This window comes from Gracilinanus agilis, chromosome 5 (assembly GCF_016433145.1).
Source record: "Gracilinanus agilis isolate LMUSP501 chromosome 5, AgileGrace, whole genome shotgun sequence".
Lineage (NCBI taxonomy): Eukaryota > Metazoa > Chordata > Mammalia > Didelphimorphia > Didelphidae > Gracilinanus > Gracilinanus agilis.
Window position 1 is genome coordinate 217,427,408 of NC_058134.1, and position 16,452 is coordinate 217,443,859.

At 45.9% G+C, this 16,452-nt stretch overlaps 1 protein-coding gene across 1 annotated transcript in view; it reads left to right on the top strand.

The window, feature by feature from the left end:
* The first annotated feature begins 1,295 nt into the window (after positions 1-1,295).
* CARD10 (caspase recruitment domain family member 10) overlaps positions 1,296-16,452 on the top strand; it is a 56,102-nt gene continuing 40,945 nt past the window's right edge. The window contains exons 1-5 of the mRNA XM_044679545.1: positions 1,296-1,494; positions 3,425-3,655; positions 4,722-4,859; positions 6,341-6,666; positions 15,297-15,521. Of these exons, the coding sequence (XP_044535480.1) occupies positions 1,488-1,494; positions 3,425-3,655; positions 4,722-4,859; positions 6,341-6,666; positions 15,297-15,521 (927 nt within the window). The 5' untranslated portion in view covers positions 1,296-1,487. The remainder of the gene's footprint in view (positions 1,495-3,424; positions 3,656-4,721; positions 4,860-6,340; positions 6,667-15,296; positions 15,522-16,452) is intronic.

Below are 16,452 nucleotides of genomic sequence, written 5' to 3' on the forward strand. Positions count from 1 at the left end.
GCCTGGGAGGGTCCCGAGGCCTCAAATGGCAGAGTCAGATCTCAGAAATCATTTAGTCCAAGGGTTCACTCTTTGGGGCCTGGATACCTCTGGTAGTCAGTCTGCTGAAGCTTACTGACTTCTCAGGGCTGTGTTTTGAAATGCAAAAAATGTGTAGGATTGCAAAAGAAGCCAATTATATAATAAAATATATGTGTGTGTGATAATATATGTACCTAAAACAAAACAAATATTTGGAAAGTTCCCAGACCCCAAATTAAGAAGCCTTAGGCAGTCCCATATTATGGAGCAGGAAACTGCTAAACAGGCTGTCATCAGATAATGTTTGTGTGGTGGTTTGAGGAGTGTCACTCTCCTGTCTCCTGGCTGTAGGAGGTTACCCCAGGATGCTGGTTTCCGGAACACGGTAGCCCAATCCCCCCTCCCCCTACACCCCTCTCAGCTGACTGGGGCAGAAGAGGAATCAGCGTTGGTGTAGTCTGGTGTCTCAAGGTCTAGGGGTTCAGAGCTGGGACTCCCGAGCCTCTGTGCGCGTGTGTGATGTAAGCCTTAATCACAGAATCCTAAAGTAGAACCAGAAGATCATCTTGTCCACGCCCTTCGTTTTTTAGACAGACGAGGAAACTGAGGCTCGTCTAGGGGGCACGGCTGGCCGGAGTTCCCACCGCTAGACGAAGGGCGGCTCGGTGGACAGGAGTATCCACAGGGCTTCCCGTGGCCAGAGGAGGTCACTGGCTTCTCGCCTGGAGTACAGATGAAGGCGCTGAGACCTGGAGAGGGAAGTGAGCGGCTCCAGGTCCCAGGCCAGGAGAGGTACGTGCGGGGGAGGATCGGAGCAGAGTTGAGGAGCGTGGTTTGCCAGTGAGGCTGCGGGAGCCGGGAGGTGGGGGACTACGGGCTGCCGGCGCATTCTGGGAGACCAGGAACCGTGAGAGAGAGGGGAGAGCGGGAGTCTCTCCCTACTTTGACTACCCTGGCCCGGCCAGCCTCGGCGGGCGCCCAAGGGCCGGGGCAGGTGTGGGCGGGCAGAACTGGAAAAAAAGGAGGGAAACAGGAAGCCGGGGGAGGAGTGTGGTCCCCGGGAGGGTGGGGAGGGGTCAGAAGTCCAGTGGATGAGAGGAGGGTGGGGCTTCGGAGGTGGGAGGGGAGAGAGGAAAGGAGGGTGAAGAGAGAGAAGGAGAGGGAGTTGGAGAAGGAAAAGGGAGGAGAGAGAAGGGGGAAGGAAAAGAAGAGGGAAGAGGAAAGGATGGAGAGTTGGTGAGCGGAGGGAGAGTAGTTTAAGGTTGGAAGAGACCTTTGGAGTCTGGGTGGGAGGAGAAAGAAGAGAAAAGGGGAGGGGCCGACTGGGCAGGGTCCGGGGAGGGGAGGAGCTTAGGGCCCCGCCTCCTCGCTGCAGCGCCGCGGGCCTGGAGCAGCTGCAGCCTCCGCCCCAGCTGTGGGACCCAGGAATCCGAGGTGGTGGGAGCTGGCGGGTGCCAAACGGCGGCATGCGGGGTAAGAGCGGAGCGGGGAGAGAGTCCCGGAGCTCGTCAGGATGGGGGGCTCAGGCCTACCGCTGTGGGCATTGGGCCAGAGGGTGCGTGGTGGGTGCCGGACACGGGGCGGCCTCCCTTAGCTGGATGGACTGAGCGTTCTGAGGGATCCAGCCTGAGCCTTCTCCTGGGGGTGGGCGTGCGTGCCTGGCCCCTTCTCCTGAGGGTCGCTGTCCCACTTTCCCAGCACTCCTGAGCCCTGGCAGACAGGATGCTGCTCCCTGGGAGAGTCAGGAAACCGTATCTGGAGTGCACGGGAGGGAGGGAGGGTGGGTGGGAGAAGGTTCCCTGGGAGTTGGTTCTCCCTGGCTCTAGAGCAGGGGGATGAGGCCTGGGCCGGGGGCTCCCGGCGTTCTAAACCCCTTCCACTGCTGGAGGGAGGCGGGGAGAGGGAGTTGACTGAGATCTCGGAGTTAGAGAGAGGGAGATCCTAGGACTGGGCTTGTCTCTTTCCTTCCCCCACCCCTTCACGCCCCAGGAGATCAGGAACTCGGACCCCTTTGGAGGGCGTGTGTATGTGACAAAAGGCTGATAGTATTTTAGAGATTCCAAGTTTGGTTCTTAGGAGAGAGGGGGCTGGGGATGGTATGGACACTTTTTATATATATACATCTGGATAAGTCCCTTCCCTGTCGGGTTCTTAGAAGATGGTGATGGAGCTGTTGCCTAGCTTCAAAGTCAGATAGAAATGGAACATTATCTGTGTTGTATTGTATGTTTATTTTGTTAAACATTTAACAATTGCACTTAAAAAAAAACTTTTTGCCTTTTGTTTAAAAATCAGTACTGTGTATAATAGGTTCTAAGTCAGGTAAGGGCTAGGCAATGGAGGTTAAGTGATTTGCCCAGGGTCATATAGCCAGGAAGTATCCAGACTAGATTTGAACCCAGAACCCCCAGTCTCTAGACCTGACTCTCAATCCACTGAGTTACCTCGCTGCCCCTTCTCATCCCCAATTACATTTTAATCTGGTTCAGGAGTTTGCCATCTCTATCTAAGATCCCAACCATTGACATGTTGTAATATAAAGTTCCTCCTAGTTTTAACGTTCTGTGATCCTTTCTGCCTATGGTATTATATTAATGCTTCATCCGGTTCTGGCATTCTGTGTTCTAAGGTTCTTCCTAGGACTGGTGTTCTGTGGGAGCCTCTCCCAGCTTTGACTTTTGGTGTTCTAAAATTCTTGTATCTTTTTTAGTTCTGACAGTTTTTTTAAATTAAAAAAGTTTTTTAAAAAAACTGTTACATTCTGTCTTAGAATCAGTACCGTGTATTGGTTTCAAGGCAGAAGAGTGCAGTAAGGGCTAGGCAATGGCAGTTAAGTGACTTGCCCAGGATCACTGGACAATCTGTGTTCTGAGGTCATTCCTAGTTCTGATGTTCTGTGTTCTGAACCTTCAACTAGCTCTGACATTTGGTATTTTAAAATTCCTCCTAGGTCTGACATTCTATGAGACTTTCTACCTCTAATAATCTATGTTCTAATATCTCTTCCAGCTCTGACAGTCTGTGTTCTAAGGTTCTTCTGTGTTCTAAGCCCTCTCCCAGCTCTGACGTTTGGTGTTTGAAAGTGTCTCCTAAAGTTGAGGATCTTTGAATTCTTCTGCCTGTTACATTCTATAATCCTAAACCTTTTCCAGTTCTGATTTCTAAGGTTCCTGCCTTCCTGACGTTCTTTGTTCTCAGGTTCCTGCCAATGTTCACGTTCTATATTGTAAAGTAACTTTCTGGCTTTCCTCTTCCAGGATTTTGTGAAATAATCCATTCCTTCATGAAGCTTTGTCTCCTCTTGGCTCTGTGGGTTGATTTAGCTCCCTAGGGTCATGTGTCCTTTCTTTGATAGCCCCCTACCCACACGGGGCACCTGTCTGTTCCTCCCATATGACCACAGACTCAGAGGATGCAGCCATGCGGCCTCCATTGGCAGCTGAGGAAGAGGAGGATGCAGGGTCTGAAGAGGAGGAGTTATGGGAGAAGATTGAGGGTGTCCGGCACAAGCTGACTCGAGCCCTCAACCCTGCCAAGCTCACCCCATATCTGCGCCAGTGTCGAGTGATCGATGAGCAGGATGAAGAGGAGGTGCTGAGCACCTATGGTTTTCCCTGCAGGGTCAACCGGACTGGTGAGGGGCTGGACCTTTTGGACTGAAGGAGAGGGCAGGGTGGGAGCCTGCTGGGAGATAGTGGCAGGCACTGTTGGAAGCTTTCTTTCTTCTGGGACTGGGCATGGTGGGTCATTCAACAGAAACCTGGGGGTGAGGAGATTTGGGGTAGAGATTCCAGCTCTGCTTCGTGTTCTTGAATAGATGATTTCCCCTCTGGAGCCCTTAAAGGAGGGGCATGGGACACATGATCTAATAATAATAATAAAAGCTAGGATGTAACATTTGCAAAGTGCATTTGATATATTAACTTATTTGATCCTTACAACCATCATAGGTGGCAGGTACTTTATTATCCCCATATTACAAAGCAGAACATGAATGTGGCTAGATCAAATGGCCTTCTCAAGGTCACAGAATTATGAAGAGTCAGAGGTGGGTTTTGAATTTAGGTCTTCCTGACCCTAGACCCAGGGATACCCATCTAACATATAAAGTCCCTTCCATCTCACTTTCTTCTTCTATAAAGTTAAGAGATCAGATTAAATCAAATGATGTTAAAATTTAGAAGATTTTTTCACTGTACCAGAGGCCTTGCAATCTGGTCTCTTCTAGTTATAAACTCTAAATGGACTTGGGGCAACTGGGTAGCACAGTGGATAGAGTGCCAGGCCTAGAGTTGGGAGGACCTGGGTTTAAGTTGGGCCAAAGACACTTCCTAGCTGTATGACCCTGGGCAAGTCACTTAACCCTGATTGCCTAGCCCTTGCCCTTTTGTCTTAGAGTTGTTATTAAGACAGAAAGTAAGAGGGAGAAAATATTATAAATGAACTTCTATAATTCTATGAGAGTCACATCTGGATCTTAGGTTTGTGTTAGGACTTGAGCACTGGTCCACATCCTAACTCTGTTATTTCCCCATCTGTGTGACTTTAGGCATATCTGTTTCCCACTCTTGGCCTCAGTTTCCCCATCAGTAAAATAAAGGGTTCGGAATCAATAATCTCTCAAATGTCTTTTGGTTCTCAGTTTTAACACTTCGTTCTTTATTTGGTACAACCCCTTATCTTATCCACCCCTATCCCAGGGCGACTGATGGATATCCTGAGATGTCGAGGCAGGAGGGGCTATGAGGCTTTTCTGGAGTCCTTAGAATTCTATTATCCAGAGCACTTCACCCTGCTGACTGGGAGGGAACCTGCTCAGCGCTGCTCCATGATTCTGGGTGAGTAAGCCTTCTCTTCCCTTCCTTCTCTGCAGAGGAGGGTCCTTGGAAACAATTGCCTTGAATTTCAGAGAAGAGATATACAGTCAGGCACTGTTGGCGTCCCAAATGAAGCCTAGAGGGCCTTCTATATCTGTTCCTTGGATCATTGGGGAATAGGAAGAGAGGGAGGGACATCAGGCAAGCAAGTGGCTTTGGGTAAGCCCTGTCTTTCTCTAGCCTGTTTCTTTTTCTGTGTCATGTGGATGATAGCATAGCTTGGTGGAATGGAAAGAACATTGGCTTAGGTGCTGAAGGACCTGGGTTTGAGTCCAGACTGTTATTTATTAACTGTGCGACTTTGAGGCATCTCCCATAATTTTTCTAGACTACAGTTTCCTCACTTCGAATACTTGCTTTTTATTTTTGCCTCACTGTGTGATTTTGAGGAAAGCCCTTTGTAAACTGTAAAATTCTGTACAGATGTGAGCTGTTTCTATTCTTTTTCTTCTCCTGGAAGTGTTCAGCAACAGGAAGAATGTAAGGCCGATAGGAGAAAGGACTTCCTGAGCGATGAGGGAGTGTGTGTGTGTGTGTGTGTGTGTGTGTTCAACATTGGAATAGGAGAGTGCCTCGCCCTTCCATCTTTTGAGAGATATTGTATTAAAATATTTCACTTGAAAAAGAAATCTGATTATCTAAAAAAATAAAAATAACTACTAATTGTAGTTGATATCATTTGTTTTCTACATCACTCTCATTTCCAAGAAGAGCTCCTCTCCCCTTCTCTAGAGAGCCTCCCTTATAACAAAGAATAACAGAGAGGGAAGAAAAAAAAAACAATTCAGCCCAAGTATACCATCCGCCTATCATATCTGCCAATGTATGTATCCCTCCACACCCATAGTCTCCCCTTCCAAGAAGGGAAAGTGGTTCATTTTTCTGGAGAAATTTGAGAATAAATTGGATAGAGTTCAGATGCTCTCCTACTTGAATATAGAAGTTGTCTGAATCAGATGGTGAGCAGATAGCATATAGAGATAAGGCCTGGACCTGCAGAAACACCCTTACCCAATGCAGGTCAGCACCTGCTCTGAAGGTCAGCATCTTAGAGAGCATTGAGAGATTAAATGACTTCTTTGACCAAGGTCATATGGCCAGTGTGTGTGTGTGTGTGTGTGTGTGTGTGTGTGTGTGTGTCAGAGGTGGGACTTGAACCCAGAACATTCTAGCTCTGAGGCCAGCTGTCCATCCTCTGCAGAAGACTTTGAATAACAATTCACCCTATAGTTATAGCTAGAGATTTCTAGTTGAAAAAAAAAAATACTCATCTTGATATGCCTTCATTTTCTATTTAAGAGGAGAGGAAACAGACTTGGAATTGTCTAACTAGTTAAGTGGCTCAGCCAGTATGGGAGCCTGGGGAGGAGTTTCCCTTTGGCATCTTGAGTGGGAGCTGAGTGTAGTCTGGGGTGCTCATTTGTCACTCTCCTTCCTTACAGATGAGGAAGGTCCTGAGGGCCTGACCCAGTTCCTGATGACAGAAGTGAGGAGGCTGCGGGAGCAACGCAAGGCTCAGCTACAGAGGGAGCAGCAGCTGCAGGCCCAGACCCGGGCCCTGGAGGAGGAGCGGGCCACGTTGGAACGCAAGCTAGGGGAACAGCTGCAGGCCCAGGAACGGTGCCAGCGACTCCGGGAGGATTGGGAATCCAGCAGCCTGGAACTACTGAGGCTCAAGGAGGAGAACTACATGATAGCCATGCGCCTAGCACAGTTGAGTGAAGAAAAGAACACAGCTGTCCTGCGCAGCAGAGACCTGCAGCTGATGGTATGGGCCGAGGGTCCTTGGGACTCAGCAGAGGTTGGGGGTGATGTCTGTGCATGTGATATCCTTCCTTGAGAACCTGCCTTAAATTTCCCTTCTGTGATCAATATTCGGCCTACTTTGGTGGAGAGAGCATTGGGTTGTTGTTAGTGGATCAGAATTTGAATTCTGACTCTTTCAAGCTGTGTAACACTGGGCTTAGACCCTCAGTTTCTTCGTCTACAAAATGGGAAGAATTATACTGGGACCATCTCCCTCCCCAGGTTATTGTATGGATCAAATGTGACAATGTAAAAGCTTTTTTTTTTTTTAAACTCTTAATATACCTCTCATTATTATATCAATGATTATAAACTGCAGGCAATAGAAAAATCAAGATAGCGCAGTGGCTAGAGTGCTGGACCTGGTGTTATAAAGCCCTTAGAGCTCCAAATCTCATTACCTGCGTAATCTTGGGCAAGTCACTTGACCCCTGAATGCCTCAGTTTCTCATCTATAAAATGGGAATGATAATGATACCTCCCTCTCAGGATTGTTGTGAGGACCAAAGGAGATAATTTATAAAGTGCTTTGAAAACCTTAAAGTGTTACATCAATGCTAGCTGTTATAATTATAATGACTATTATTAATAGTAGGTGACATGCAAAGGGCTTCACAAAAATTATCTTATTTGAGCTTTGCAGTACCTTGTGAGGTAGGGCAGGACAACAGGGAAAATCACTTGACATGACGTAAATTCATGTGATTGGGTGGAGTTTCATGATGAGACATCTGGACTTGGCCCCAGGAGCATCAGAGTTCTAATCCTGTCCATCCAATGGAAGACTCTGGACAAGTCACTTAAACTCGTGGTTGCCTCATCTGTAAAATGGGCATAACAATAGCCTCCATGTCTAGGGTGGTTATGAAGATTAAATGAGAGAATATATATATATATATGTATATATATATATATATGGTGCTTTGGAAACCTTAAAGATCTATGGAATTGGGAATTATTATGATTATTAAGTATTTTATTTTTGGCAGGATCCAGACCCATGATTTCATTGGGAACTCTTGGAATGAAAATTCTCCTTACTAATTGTAAATTATATTCTTAGAGGATTGCCTAGGGCATGGAAAGGCTGTTATCTGCCTAGAGTTTTGCTGTTAACATATATGTCATTATAAATCTTTTTATTTTTTTTAAACCCTTATCTTCTGTCTTGGAGTCAATACTGTGTATTGGCTCCAAGGCAGAAGAGTGGTAAGGGTAGGCAATGGGGGTCAAGTGACTTGCCCAGGGTCACACAGCTGGGAAGTGTCTGAGGTTAGATTTGAACCTAGGACCTACCGTCTCTAGGTCTGGCTCTCAATCCAATGAGACTAAAATTCCTAGATCTTGATCTGGAAAACTTAGAGGCCACTAAGTCCGACCCTACCCCTTCATTTTACATATGAGGAAAATGAGGCTCAGAGGAGGGAAAATGACTCACCCAGGGTCACACAGCTAGTGACAGAAACAGGATTTGAACCGACGTCTTTCTGATGCTAAGTCAGCCCTCTGTTTGTTTACACATCATGCTGTCTCCCTATTATTATTATTATTATTATTTTCATTGTTATTATTGTAACACTGCAGTTGGCTCATTTGGCTAGGGCATCATGTCATTTATGCCAAAGTCTTGGCCCTTAGTACCACTGTGGACCATTTTACTATTTGAAAGTGACAGAAGGCCTTTCTGCCTTTCTGCCCTCCTTCCCTCTATCCTTTATTCCCCCCTATTTTTTTTTTTATTACAAAGACCTGACATGAGTCATTCGGCAGATGGGGGTGGAGATCGTAGCTGGCTCAGACCAAATGCTTCTCCTGGGGATGGAGCCTAATGCACTTCCTTTGACTCTGAAACATCAATCACACACAAAGGGGCTTCTAGGGTCCTGCCTGTATAGCAGTGTGGCCCCAAGGTTGGGCTGTGATGCTAGGTGTGCACTAATGGATCTCCTGGGGCTAGTCTGTGGCTGTCTAGGAGCTGTCTAGGAGCCTGTAGGCTGACTGTCATGCTTCGTAAGTGGCTCTAGGCAGCTCGCATGAAGTTTGGCTTGTGTGTCTGTGCAATTGGCTGTACATGAGAGTGTACATTGGTTGGGATCATCACAAGAGAAGTGGCGGAGATTCTTCATCATGGATCCAGGGACTTGGTGACCTCTGAGCTGTCAGAATCAATAAATGAGTAATAAGTAAATAAATGAAAGAGCATTTATTAGGTACCTGCTGTGTGTTTAAGCACTGAAGATACAGGGACAAAAGGAAAGTAGTCTCTGCTCTGCTGTCAGCCACCTCACTACTCTCTCCTGCCCCCTACCTTAGCTCCTGCTCTGAGATCTCTGCCTATCAATATGTGGCTGCAGGGAGCTATATTGGTACTAGGCTGTAGGCAGGGCAGGAGACTACTTGGAGTGTGTGTGTGTGTGTGTTTAGACTCAAATGGACATCAGGTACTGACAGCCTATTTTTTTCAACTCCTACCTTTTGTCTAGTATCAGTTCTGAGACTGAAGAGTGGCAAGGGCTAGATAACCAGGGTTAAGTGACTTGCCCAGGGTCACACAGCTAGGAAGTATCTGAGATCACATTTGAACTGATTCCTTCCAACTCCAGGCCTGGGACTCTATTCATTGTGCTACTTGCTGCCCCTCAACAGCCTGTCTTTTGTTTTTTCTCTTAACTTTTCTTTTTTTCAATTCCATGTAGAAATAATTTTTGACCATTGTTTTCAGACATTTTTGTGATTAAGATTCTCTCTTTCCCCTTGTCCCCAAGGCATAAAATAGTCAAATATAGGTTATGCCAGGGTTTTCATGTAATATGTATTTCCATATTTCCCATGTCGTGACTGAAGACACATATCACATATACGATAAAAAACTCAGGAAGGAAATAAAGTGAGGTACGGCATGCTTTGATCTGCAGTCAGATTCCAATGGTTCCTTTTTTCAGCCTGCCTTTCACAAGCAAAAACGAAGATTTCTTTCTGAGTCTCACATGGGGAGTGGGCTGCCACTCAGTCGTCTGGTCTTCGGTATGTCTGTAATCTTGATGGGTGGGAGCCCTGAGTTCTAGTGCTGACTCGACCTCCATTTTTCACATTGGGCATGTCCCTCCTCGTCTCTGAGCCTCAGTTTCCTCATCTGCAACAATGTTAACTAACATTTATATAGCTTACAGCTATTTGTATTTTGATTTCATTTGATTTGCTCCTTACCAAGGAGGCCAGTGTTATTATCCCCATTTTATAGGAGAGGAAATAAGGGGGTCAAATGGCTCTCCTAGGGCTCATGGAATTGTAAACTTAGGGCTGGAAGGCACCTTATAGGTCATCTAGTCCCAATTCTCTCATTTTATAGATTAAGAAAGTGAGGGTGAGACAAGTTAAGTGACTTGCTCAGAATTGGGACTCTAGCCTTCCTAACATAATATCCAGCTCCCGGGTCCTTTGAGAGCTACAGGAATTAGCTGGCTCTGCCAGTGTGATCTCCTGAGAGAAGTTCAGTGTCTGCTCCATGGGTGTGTTCTTTTCCAAGGTGATTTCTGCGCCTTGGGCACCCTCAGGGTACAGGCTCTGGCACGCACTGGCTATGTGCCGGGCAAAGACAGGCGCGTGGGTGGGAGGGGGTGCCGTGCCATTAGTGCACAGAGACCTTTGGCCAACAATGATCACATTCTTCTGTCTGCCCCCGTTCCTGACCTGACATTTTTCTAAGGCCTTCACGGTTATGCCCTTTTGGTTGTGCTCTTCGTGGGAGCCGCAGCCAGCCCTGATGGCAGCCCGGAATTCTGGGAAACCTTTTTAACATGCACTTTTCTAACTTTCAAGGACATACCATCATTCTGCCTACCTGTTAACTGGGTGTTTTGGTATGGAGGCTTTGCCGGGAATTCCTTCCAGTCTCTGATAAGNATATATATATATATGGTGCTTTGGAAACCTTAAAGATCTATGGAATTGGGAATTATTATGATTATTAAGTATTTTATTTTTGGCAGGATCCAGACCCATGATTTCATTGGGAACTCTTGGAATGAAAATTCTCCTTACTAATTGTAAATTATATTCTTAGAGGATTGCCTAGGGCATGGAAAGGCTGTTATCTGCCTAGAGTTTTGCTGTTAACATATATGTCATTATAAATCTTTTTATTTTTTTTAAACCCTTATCTTCTGTCTTGGAGTCAATACTGTGTATTGGCTCCAAGGCAGAAGAGTGGTAAGGGTAGGCAATGGGGGTCAAGTGACTTGCCCAGGGTCACACAGCTGGGAAGTGTCTGAGGTTAGATTTGAACCTAGGACCTACCGTCTCTAGGTCTGGCTCTCAATCCAATGAGACTAAAATTCCTAGATCTTGATCTGGAAAACTTAGAGGCCACTAAGTCCGACCCTACCCCTTCATTTTACATATGAGGAAAATGAGGCTCAGAGGAGGGAAAATGACTCACCCAGGGTCACACAGCTAGTGACAGAAACAGGATTTGAACCGACGTCTTTCTGATGCTAAGTCAGCCCTCTGTTTGTTTACACATCATGCTGTCTCCCTATTATTATTATTATTATTATTTTCATTGTTATTATTGTAACACTGCAGTTGGCTCATTTGGCTAGGGCATCATGTCATTTATGCCAAAGTCTTGGCCCTTAGTACCACTGTGGACCATTTTACTATTTGAAAGTGACAGAAGGCCTTTCTGCCTTTCTGCCCTCCTTCCCTCTATCCTTTATTCCCCCCTATTTTTTTTTTTATTACAAAGACCTGACATGAGTCATTCGGCAGATGGGGGTGGAGATCGTAGCTGGCTCAGACCAAATGCTTCTCCTGGGGATGGAGCCTAATGCACTTCCTTTGACTCTGAAACATCAATCACACACAAAGGGGCTTCTAGGGTCCTGCCTGTATAGCAGTGTGGCCCCAAGGTTGGGCTGTGATGCTAGGTGTGCACTAATGGATCTCCTGGGGCTAGTCTGTGGCTGTCTAGGAGCTGTCTAGGAGCCTGTAGGCTGACTGTCATGCTTCGTAAGTGGCTCTAGGCAGCTCGCATGAAGTTTGGCTTGTGTGTCTGTGCAATTGGCTGTACATGAGAGTGTACATTGGTTGGGATCATCACAAGAGAAGTGGCGGAGATTCTTCATCATGGATCCAGGGACTTGGTGACCTCTGAGCTGTCAGAATCAATAAATGAGTAATAAGTAAATAAATGAAAGAGCATTTATTAGGTACCTGCTGTGTGTTTAAGCACTGAAGATACAGGGACAAAAGGAAAGTAGTCTCTGCTCTGCTGTCAGCCACCTCACTACTCTCTCCTGCCCCCTACCTTAGCTCCTGCTCTGAGATCTCTGCCTATCAATATGTGGCTGCAGGGAGCTATATTGGTACTAGGCTGTAGGCAGGGCAGGAGACTACTTGGAGTGTGTGTGTGTGTGTGTGTTTAGACTCAAATGGACATCAGGTACTGACAGCCTATTTTTTTCAACTCCTACCTTTTGTCTAGTATCAGTTCTGAGACTGAAGAGTGGCAAGGGCTAGATAACCAGGGTTAAGTGACTTGCCCAGGGTCACACAGCTAGGAAGTATCTGAGATCACATTTGAACTGATTCCTTCCAACTCCAGGCCTGGGACTCTATTCATTGTGCTACTTGCTGCCCCTCAACAGCCTGTCTTTTGTTTTTTCTCTTAACTTTTCTTTTTTTCAATTCCATGTAGAAATAATTTTTGACCATTGTTTTCAGACATTTTTGTGATTAAGATTCTCTCTTTCCCCTTGTCCCCAAGGCATAAAATAGTCAAATATAGGTTATGCCAGGGTTTTCATGTAATATGTATTTCCATATTTCCCATGTCGTGACTGAAGACACATATCACATATACGATAAAAAACTCAGGAAGGAAATAAAGTGAGGTACGGCATGCTTTGATCTGCAGTCAGATTCCAATGGTTCCTTTTTTCAGCCTGCCTTTCACAAGCAAAAACGAAGATTTCTTTCTGAGTCTCACATGGGGAGTGGGCTGCCACTCAGTCGTCTGGTCTTCGGTATGTCTGTAATCTTGATGGGTGGGAGCCCTGAGTTCTAGTGCTGACTCGACCTCCATTTTTCACATTGGGCATGTCCCTCCTCGTCTCTGAGCCTCAGTTTCCTCATCTGCAACAATGTTAACTAACATTTATATAGCTTACAGCTATTTGTATTTTGATTTCATTTGATTTGCTCCTTACCAAGGAGGCCAGTGTTATTATCCCCATTTTATAGGAGAGGAAATAAGGGGGTCAAATGGCTCTCCTAGGGCTCATGGAATTGTAAACTTAGGGCTGGAAGGCACCTTATAGGTCATCTAGTCCCAATTCTCTCATTTTATAGATTAAGAAAGTGAGGGTGAGACAAGTTAAGTGACTTACTCAGAATTGGGACTCTAGCCTTCCTAACATAATATCCAGCTCCCGGGTCCTTTGAGAGCTACAGGAATTAGCTGGCTCTGCCAGTGTGATCTCCTGAGAGAAGTTCAGTGTCTGCTCCATGGGTGTGTTCTTTTCCAAGGTGATTTCTGCGCCTTGGGCACCCTCAGGGTACAGGCTCTGGCACGCACTGGCTATGTGCCGGGCAAAGACAGGCGCGTGGGTGGGAGGGGGTGCCGTGCCATTAGTGCACAGAGACCTTTGGCCAACAATGATCACATTCTTCTGTCTGCCCCCGTTCCTGACCTGACATTTTTCTAAGGCCTTCACGGTTATGCCCTTTTGGTTGTGCTCTTCGTGGGAGCCGCAGCCAGCCCTGATGGCAGCCCGGAATTCTGGGAAACCTTTTTAACATGCACTTTTCTAACTTTCAAGGACATACCATCATTCTGCCTACCTGTTAACTGGGTGTTTTGGTATGGAGGCTTTGCCGGGAATTCCTTCCAGTCTCTGATAAGGTCCGGTTCAGTTTACAAGGATTTAGTGGGGCCGTGAGCAGAATCATGGAGTCATAGGTGGTCACAGCTGAAAGGAACCTTAGAACATAGAACATTAGAATGTAGATTCAGACGATGGGATGGGATCTTAGAATGCAGAATATACCTAAGCTGGGAGGGCTTTTAGAATGTAGGATATCAAAGCTGACAAAATTGTTGATTGCAACCTCTTCATTTTACAAGTGGGGAAACTGAGACCCAAAGAAGAGTGATTTGCTCAAGATTGCAAGGGGCTTAATATTAGAAGAAACAAGTGTATCAATGAATGAAAAAATATTATAGTTGGAGCAGCAAGGTGGCTCAGTGGATTGAGAGCCAGGAGGTCCCGGGTTCAAATTTTTCTTACTACTTACTACTAGCCCTTACTACTCTTCCATCTTGGAATCAATACATAGTATCAATTCTAAGATGGAAGGTAAGGGTTTAAAAAAAGTATAGTTTTACTTTGAAATAATATATTTTATAGGTTAACACGTCAATATATTAACAGTGTATTGATATGTTAACGTAATAGAATATTATTATATCAATATAATTCTATTAACATATCAATAGGTTATATGAATATACTTTTGCTCTGAAATGTTTCTTTACTACCTCTATTTTATTTGCCGCAAGGATGAAAAAATATGTCCTGCATTTAAGAAAATGTCCTTCAAGCTATTCTTGTTTCTTTTTAGTGTTAGCAGTAGGGTTAGGGATTTGTCGTGTGCCACACATCAGCAATAATAAACAGCATTTATAGAGCACTTTAAGGTTTGCAAAGCACTTCCCAAATGTCACCTCATCTGGTTCTCACAACGAACCCAGGAGGGAGATGTTTTCATGATGAACATCTTGCAGATGAGGAAACTGAGGCAGACAGTGGTAAAGTGACTTTTCCTTGGGTAGTGTCTGAGGTGGGATGTGAATTCAGGGCTTCCTGATTCCAGGCCTGCACCCCGTCTGCCCGAGGCAGAATTTGAACTCGTGCCTTATCCACTCCATATCTGGCACTGAGGGCCCATGAGACCTGTAAAGAATTGTCTTACTGTGTGCGTGAGGGCCAGGATTCTTCTGCCTCTTTAGAAGGGTTCAATGCTGTTCCTCTCACTCCCATGTGCCATTAATTCAGTCCATCCAACATCCCTACTGTGCGCTAGGCATCGTCGAGGCACTCGACATATGAAGACAGAAATGAACCTGTCTCTTTCCTCAAGGTGATCACTTCATCCTGGGCCTGTGGGGTGGGACACAACTCAGACAAACACAGGAGTGTACAGGATAAATTGAAGAGACAGGGGCTGTTATTAACTTGGGGACCCAGGAAGGGCTTCCCATTAGAGGGGGAATATTTGTTGAGGCTTCTAGGAAGCTGGGGATCCTGTGGTAAAAGGAAATAGTGGAGTAGCCAGGTGACTCAGTGGGCAGAGAGTCAGGAGAACCCGAGTTAAAATCTAGCCTAAGACACTTTCTAGCTGTGGGATCCTGGGCAAGTCACTTATCCCCAATTAGACAGAAGGTAAGGATTAAAAAAAAAAATTTTTTTTTAATAGTAAAGGGCTGAGACACAAGTGGGAACTACACCTGCTTGTGCATCCTGGCTTAGAGCATGACTGGGGCTCCGAGGATTTTTCTGACTATATTTCCCTTCCTGCTCCTCCTCCCAGGTAGATCAGCTTCGGTGCAAGGTGAGCCGGCTGGAGGAAGAGTGTTCCATGCTCCGGGGGCAAGCCAGAAGCCCAGCCCCCTCAGTTCAGGAGACAGAGGACAAGGAGCCTGAGGTGCCAGACCTCATTTCCGAGCTGCAGGCGGAGAATCAGAGACTGGCGACTTCCCTTCGAGAGCTTCAGGAAGGCCTAAAGCAGGTCCTGAGTGCTCACCTGGAGGGTTGGGTAGGAAGCAGCAGGGTGGGCCAGGACCTCCTTTTCTGTTTCTGTGAAATCTGGTGATGGGGGAGACGAGAGTCCAAGGATAGTGTTGTTCTGTGCTGTTCTGTTCTTTTTTCTTCTGTTCTGTTCTGTTCTGTTCTGTTCTGCTCTGCTCTGTTCTGGTCTGTTCTGTTCTTTTCTGTTCTGGTCTGGTCTGTTCTGTTCTGTTCTGCTCTGGTCCATTCTGCTCTGTTCTGGTCTGTTCTGTTCTGTCCTATTCTGTTCTGTTCTGGTCTATTGTGTTCTGTTCTTTCTTGTTTATTCTGTCCTGTTCTTTCCTGTTCTCCCTTCTCTCCTCCTCTCTTTTCCTCCCTCAGAGTAGGTTAAAGGACATTAGAATGCAGACATCTGGGCTTGGAACCCCATTTTGCCACTTATTAGCTATGAAACTTTGGCATCAGACTTTGCTTTTGAGTCTCAGTTTCCTTATCCTTAAAAGAGGATAATTAATACATTCACTCTCTCTCCCCACAAAAAGCTGAAAGGAAAGTTCTTAAATATGAAACTTTGAAATATACCAGGGAAGGCAGATAGATGTTCCCCAGCCTCAGGACTGGGGCTGCTGTGTACGTTGGAGAATATCTTTGTTCATTGAATTAGCAGGGATGGCATTTCTTTTTACAGAAGAGGACATTTGGTGAGGACATTGACCCCTGAGATCCCAGGAGAGTAGATTGAGAGCTGGAAAGGACCTCAGAGGCCATTCAAGCCAGCACTCTTATTTTACAGATAAGGAAACTGAGGCCCAGGAATAGAAAGTGATTTGGGCTCATAGTTCTAGAGCTAGAGGAAACCTTAGAAGTTATTGAGCCCAGACCAATAGAACAACAGGACTTTATACTGAGGTCCTTCGGTTTTGAATCCAATGTTCTTCCTTCCTTCTGTCCTTCCTTCC